The sequence below is a fragment of the Hordeum vulgare genome, chromosome 5H (genome assembly GCF_904849725.1).
Source record: "Hordeum vulgare subsp. vulgare chromosome 5H, MorexV3_pseudomolecules_assembly, whole genome shotgun sequence".
Taxonomy (NCBI): Eukaryota; Viridiplantae; Streptophyta; class Magnoliopsida; order Poales; family Poaceae; genus Hordeum; species Hordeum vulgare.
Window position 1 is genome coordinate 424,774,361 of NC_058522.1, and position 4,757 is coordinate 424,779,117.

The 4,757-nt window shown below is 55.2% G+C and overlaps 1 protein-coding gene and 1 pseudogene across 1 annotated transcript; both read right to left on the bottom strand.

Annotated features, from left to right (window-relative positions):
* Positions 1–1,030: 1,030 nt before the first annotated feature.
* On the bottom strand, positions 1,031–3,270 carry LOC123396816 (annotated as a pseudogene).
* A 135-nt stretch (positions 3,271–3,405) lies between these two features.
* Positions 3,406–4,475, bottom strand: LOC123396104 (HMG-Y-related protein A-like). The gene is made up of 2 exons (XM_045091148.1): positions 4,286–4,475; positions 3,406–4,148 (listed from the first exon to the last, which is right to left on the bottom strand). The coding sequence occupies exons 1-2, from the start codon at positions 4,334–4,336 to the stop codon at positions 3,645–3,647; spliced, it is 555 nt and encodes a 184-aa protein (XP_044947083.1). The 5' UTR covers positions 4,337–4,475; the 3' UTR covers positions 3,406–3,644.
* Between the last annotated feature and the right edge of the window lie 282 nt (positions 4,476–4,757).

A 4,757-nucleotide genomic window follows, 5' to 3' on the forward strand; every position in this document is an offset into this window, starting at 1 on the left:
GAGAAATTTCTTACAGGTTTCCAAAAAGAAAGAGAACTTGTTCGGGTGCAGGCGTGTGGGTGAGGGTGGACCAAGGTAGATTTGAGGGAAAGAAGTGGTGCGACATCCTAGGGAAGTTGCATTCGTGTCAAAGATTTAGATATTAACCTAGAAAGGGGCAAAAAGTAATCACACAATTACTAATTTGGTCACCAAGCCCCAAAAAAAGACCATGTCCAAGAAGAGGTGAAAAAACGATGGGGCAAAGTCGTCTAAGCCGAGACTCAACAAACGGTTCATACAGAATAAGGTAAGAAAATGGAAGGGGGTCGCTAGCATTGTAGAGTTCTAAGAGATCGAATCCCAGTTGCACCAAGAAACGGAGCCGAGGAGATAGCCCAAAAATCTTCTAGGATGATGACTTTGTAATTGTGAAGGCATTAATCAAAGACATTGGTTCCTATAACCAAGATACATTTTACTTGCCGTCAAGAACGTAACGACGCTTCAGCCTGGTTTTCTGGATGCGTTTGTGGAGAGCAGATACGACAATAATGATTTTTTTAACACGATTCCTTAGGGCCCGATCCATTAAAAAATAGAAGAGAGTTTTTCGGTTAATTAATGAAAACCCGAACGAAAACCGTTAGAACACGCCCCCCAACAGCGCACCATCAACACACCGACCCTCGGTGCCGCGCATCCAACGAGCCGCCGGGTCCGTCACTCGAGCAACCCGTAACCGACACCTTACAACAAAAACCGAAGCTGCCGCTTTAGCATCCACACCGACCCCGTGGCCGCGCACCAGGAGAGCCGTTTGCCCTACTGCCCAAGCAACCGGAGTCAACACCCTACATCTCTCTCAGGAGTCGCCACTCCGACGCATAGGCCGTGACCATACACGCCGACCCCGAGGTCGCGCACCAGGCTAGCCGTAAGCTTCATCATCCGAGCAACCAAAACCGACACCACACAACCAAATCCGAAGCCGCCATTCTGTCATCCACGCCGACCCCAAGGTCGCACACCAGGCTAGCGAATGACGTCGTCACCCACGTGACCAATGCCGGCAACCCTCCATGATGACTAATTCAGAATTGTCGTTCTAAGCTCCACGGCGGCCCCGAGGCCGCGCACCAACCGAGCCGATGACAGTCACAGGCCAAGACCACTCCAAAACGAAGCCTCCAAGAAGAAACGTTGTCATCATCCATTCCAGGAATCTGGAATAGGGGTTTCCCCTGGAGTGCGAGAGAAGAGGTCTTAGGCCCTCGAACAAAGACGCCTCCAAGGAGATGAGCGACGCCCACAGGCATCGTCGTCGTCGGCTCCGACCAAGGACAGAGCAAGGCTTTCACCCCGAGCAACCAAAAGAAGTCTTTCCCTCGAATTGGCATATGAGAGCCGCCGCTCGCCTGAACCACCACCCACCACCAAAGCCCGGAGCCATCGATGAGAACCGCCCCGCCATTGCCGCCTGCACCACGTGGAGCCGCTGATTGGCAACCCCATCACCATCGCACGAGCCAGAACCAGCCACGTCTGGCCAGATCCGACGCCCCGCACCACAGCCAACCCACCGGCTGGCACCAAGTGTCCCTGGCAAGACTGAGGACCCACTCACTGCGGCAAAGTCACGATGCACCCGAGCTCCAGTCGTGGCACTGCCCACACAACCAGCACGACCGCCATCGCGAAGAAGAGATCCGAGGCTGCCGCCCCGACATCCGACCACTACCCGCTCGCCAGATCCGCCTCGCAGGAGCGTCACCCATGCCCCCGCTGAGCAGCAGCACAACCCATCGGTCCAGCCCGAGGGGAACGACAACCGCATCCACCACCTGCGCCAACTGCATGAGCCACCATCGAAGCTACACCGGATTTGCAGTCAACAGACCCTACAGCTCCGCCCCGCCACCAGCACACCTGCCGGCATGCCTCACCACGCCGGAACCTAGTTGGACCACCCCCAGCCCACGTCGCCTCAGCCCTTGACCCCTGTCGTCCGAATCTAGAGAGAAATCACCAACAACTTCCAGCCTCAAGATCTCCACGAACAGGCCCGCACCATCCATCCTCACGCAGCCGTCGCCACGCGGACGCACCTCCCACACGCCGCCCGAATCGCCGTCGTGCCATCTCGCACGAACAGCGTGCTCCTCGCCAGGGACCCGCGTCCCGAGCCGCGGTTCACCAGGCAAGGGGGGACAGGAGCCCCGACGGCCAACGCCAGCCTCCTCGCCCGACGGCGGCAAGGCAGAGGGGGTGGGGAGTGCGCGGCCTACAACGGCCAAGGTTCGCCCTGCCGCCCGCGAGAGCGAGGGGTGTCCACCCAGCTAAGGTTAACTGCTTGTCATGTCAAAGCAGCTAACCGATCGCCAAGCATCAACAATGGAAGCACGGAAGGAGACACCCCAGAACCATTCATAACAAAAGATCAAGCTCTTGGCGAAAATGGAGGGCAAAAGAGGGCCCGTCTCGAAAGACGCGCGCCTAGTTACTGGAAAACGAGGGGAACAGCGCATGCCAATATCATTGACAGCACGGAAACACTATGCAAGCAAGTAAACAAGAAAATACAAGCTAGGTCGCCATCAAAACAAAGTGCAACATGAGAAGTACTCCCGCTGTATCAAAATTATTGTCTTGGATTTGTTAGGTATGAATATATCTAGTCACATTTTAGTATTTCAATACATCTATTTCTATATACAAACCTAAGACGAGAACTTTGGGACGGAGGGAGTACAATCAACTGCAACATTTCACCACCAGGTGCATCTATTGACAGCTATATGCAAACTTGTAACCAGATTAACTTGCGACGATCAGCCCAATCCCAAGTAAGTACTACTAAACATGGTGAACAATTACGCTATTTAGGCAAAGTAGATTATCAATTCATTCCAATTGCTACAATGCTAAGCCTCAAGCATGTATACCTAATAGTGAGTCTTTATACTATAAACTAACACTCTTATATAAGAGCAGAACACTAGCCAGTACTCTCTCCGTCCCAAAATAAGTGTCTTACTCTTAGTAAAACTTTGAGACAGTTATTTTGGGACAGAGGGAGTACATTTTTTTATCTCCGGCTAAACCAAAATTCAAACTAGCTACATTGCTAGTATGTACCACTGTAGGATGCAGCTATAAATATGTTCTGTAAATAAAAATGTGCTATGATGCATATATACCTAGAAGAGAACTATAGATCATCTTACTAAACAGAACAGAGTAGTAAACATCAACGCCCAACCACTACAATCAAACTTTCGACGACATGCTGAACCACAATTCAACACTAAGTGACAATTCAAGCGGCAGCCCACAATCAAGAACAAGTCAAGGGGACAGTGACCTAGTACACAAGAACAGGACAAACATCTTCATCATAATGCGGAAGCAACAGAGATGGCGATAAAAAAATGAACATCTTCACTCTCAGCAGCAGAGTCAACTATTACGACCGAAGCTAAAAACATCCATACATCCATCCATTGTGCACACTCATCTGGATCAGGTTACAGCATACTGAGCAACTAAGCCGAGACAACAATTAGTACGAAGCACGAATCGAACAAGCACCGTCACACCTAGGAGCTTACCACCGTCGGAACCACGGCGAGATACACGGACCGAAAGGCAACAGCATGCAGGCCTCAAGCCGCCACCTTGCGTGGGCGCCCACGGCCGCGCTTGGCAGGAGCGGAGCCAGACGCGGCCGCCGGAGACTCAGCCTCCTTGGTTACCTTGGCCTTCTTGGCCGCGGAGGGGCCCGGCGGGCGGCCGCGGCCCTTGGGCATGCCGGTGGTGGCCTTGGCGACGGCCTCCTTGACGGCGACGGACATGGGGTCCTTGGGCGGGCGCCCCCGGCCGCGCTTGGGCGTGTTGGGATCCGGCTTGGGCTTGGGCGGCGCGTTGGGGTCCTTGGGCGGGCGGCCGCGGCCGCGCTTGGCCGGGGTGGCGGAGACCGCGTCGGCCTTGAGGTAGTTGTTCTTGACGAAGGCGAGCTTGCCGGCCTCCTTCATGCTGGCTAGGTTGGCCGTGAGGAGGGAGGCGTGCGCGGAAGGGAGGCCCTCGTACTTCTCCTCGATGTAGCTGGAAATGGCCGACTTATTGGAGCCGTTAGTGTCGCCCAGCGCCTCGATAGCCGCGAGAATCATCTGCCAGGAGAAGCAGGGGCGCTCAGGCCGCGGCCGGCAAATGGAAGGATCTACCAAACAAGGAAACAATACGCCGGCGACGAATCTACGGCGGCGGAAAGCACGGGAGCAGGGCATCAAAACTGGGCGAAACTCACCTCGGGGTAGGGCGGGATGTCACCGGACTTGGGAGACCCTTCGGTCGCCATGGCAGCGACGGCGGCTAGAGCCCACGGCGGTGGAGCCGAGCTCTAGAGCTAGAGTGCGGGCGCGGGCAGCGGGGAGGGGGGAATTTTCGGATTTGGATCGGGGGAGGATGGGAGGACGGCGGGGGCAGTAGATAAGAAATGGGCGAGCTGCGCCGCGTGTACCAGAGGCAGACGGCGTATGACCTAGGGTTTCCGCGCGTGGTCACCGACGTGTGGGCCGCGTGGGGCGGTATCCTTGGACGGGACCACCTGGCGGTGGGGGCACCACGGGCGTGTCAGAGGAATCCTGCAGTTTCGGCCGATATAAATGTAGCTTTCCTATTTTGAATGCCTTTATCGATGTGCGGGGGACGGAGACCCGAGCGTGACGTGCACGGACGGCGGGGATGGCGAGGCGGGGGATCGGAGGGTGGACAAGGAA

Bases quoted from the DNA above. Each gene is read 5' to 3' on its own strand.
- LOC123396104 (XM_045091148.1), bottom strand. From the start codon at position 4,336: ATGGCGACCGAAGGGTCTCCCAAGTCCGGTGACATCCCGCCCTACCCC. The intron at 4,149-4,285 runs GTGAGTTTCGCC...TTCTCCTGGCAG, and splicing joins ACATCCCGCCCTACCCCGAG to ATGATTCTCGCGGCTATCGA.